Genomic DNA, 1554 nt, shown 5'->3' with positions numbered 1-1554 from the left:
AGAAACACCTGTGGCCCCCTAGCGGTACCCATAGGGACTGCGCCACATTCAAACAATGTGCCTTCTGTACACACACACACACAGTACTGTGTGTGTGTGTGTGAGTGTGTGTGTGTGTGGGGCAAAGGTGTGACCGCACATTGTGGACTGCATCAGACAAGGAAGACTGAGATTTAAAGGACTTTTTTTTTTCTCTTTTCACACCACTGCAGGATTTAAGTTCCATGACTGAGAGACAATCTGAGACAAAATGGTGAGTGTCAGCTGCTTGTGAAAGTTACTACTTGTTTATTTGAGGAAGTTCATTTGAAAGTTGAAGTGTGACTCCACCAAAACACAAAAAAATGAGGATAATTTTGGCGCTTGGACTATTTTTTAAATGCATTTTTAATAATGTGCTATAATGTGTAATTAGGTATTAGACTAGTCAGTTATAACACAAAACTGAGCATATATTGACCTACATTAGTTTAGTGTTGGTGTTTTTAATATACAAAACGTGTTTTGTACATTTAAACTTTCTGTACATGACCCTTTTTAACCAGTCTGCGCTGTGAAAAAAGAAATCGGACAAATATTTAATTTTTTATAGTGACTTATTTTATATGGTAAATTGCTATATAAAAATGTGAATGCTGAAAAGCGTTTAAGTAGAACTTAAACAACAGAGTTTAGATCAGTAATGAATACAGAATTGTATTGCAACATTTAAAAGGGACCCTGTGGAAAATGCTTTATCAGTATCATGCAGTATTGTGCTTCAAACCCCACTTCAAAAAGTTGTGAGCTGCAAAAGGTGCCAATTTTAGCCATTTTAATCTTGAATTTTTTATATAGTATTTATTTATTCATTTGACAGGGAAATCATAATACAGGTAATGAGAAATCTTGACTTTTTAATTTTGATTTAAAAAAAAACATCAGCACAAATTGTTGCATTCATTTTTGTTTTTTAGGTTAAATGTTACTGATCAATTAAAAATAAGTATTATTTATTTATACATTTAATCTTATTTTCCAAATTTTAAATAAGGATACATTAAAAAAAAATATATATTTTCTGTTACGAACTAAAAAACAATGTTAGTAAAGTTATTCTTTGTTGTAAGTTGATGTATATTTATTTTGTCTTTTTGGTTTTCTTTAATGTCAATAAGGGTATAATGTGATGCAAAGATGTGCTTATAACCATTTTATAGACAAATGAAACTATTCATAGCCATGGTGGAGAGTGGGGTGGGGGCGTGAAATGTTTTCTACTTCCTAAAGGGGGCGTAACAGAAAATAATTGAGAAGCACTCGTTTACAGTAACATACCAGCAGCTGAGGATGTAAATACAATTTAACAATGATTGACCTCGAGCGGGACAAGCGGTAGAAAATGGATGGATGGATGGATGGATGGATTGCCATTTATTTTTGTGGTAAACAATTGTATTGTACAACTGTAAAAATGACACATTTCAAACACAATGAAAACTTTTTTTTATGAGACAGATAAAACAATGACTCGTCAAGCCGGCTCACAATCATGATTTGGAAAATCGTGTATGA

The 1554-nt window shown here is 32.8% G+C and overlaps 1 protein-coding gene across 2 annotated transcripts in view; it reads left to right on the top strand.

The window, feature by feature from the left end:
* The first annotated feature begins 107 nt into the window (after positions 1–107).
* ap1s3a (adaptor related protein complex 1 subunit sigma 3a) overlaps positions 108–1554 on the top strand; it is a 36232-nt gene continuing 34785 nt past the window's right edge. For both annotated transcript variants that reach the window (XM_061925414.2, XM_061925415.2), the window contains exon 1: positions 108–253. In XM_061925414.2, the coding sequence (XP_061781398.1) occupies positions 251–253 (3 nt within the window). In that variant the 5' untranslated portion in view covers positions 108–250. The remainder of the gene's footprint in view (positions 254–1554) is intronic.

Source organism: Nerophis lumbriciformis, linkage group LG30, assembly GCF_033978685.3.
Source record: "Nerophis lumbriciformis linkage group LG30, RoL_Nlum_v2.1, whole genome shotgun sequence".
NCBI classification, from domain to species: Eukaryota; Metazoa; Chordata; class Actinopteri; order Syngnathiformes; family Syngnathidae; genus Nerophis; species Nerophis lumbriciformis.
Note: the sequence above shows the minus strand (reverse complement) of the source record. Positions and strands in the feature narration are given on the sequence as shown.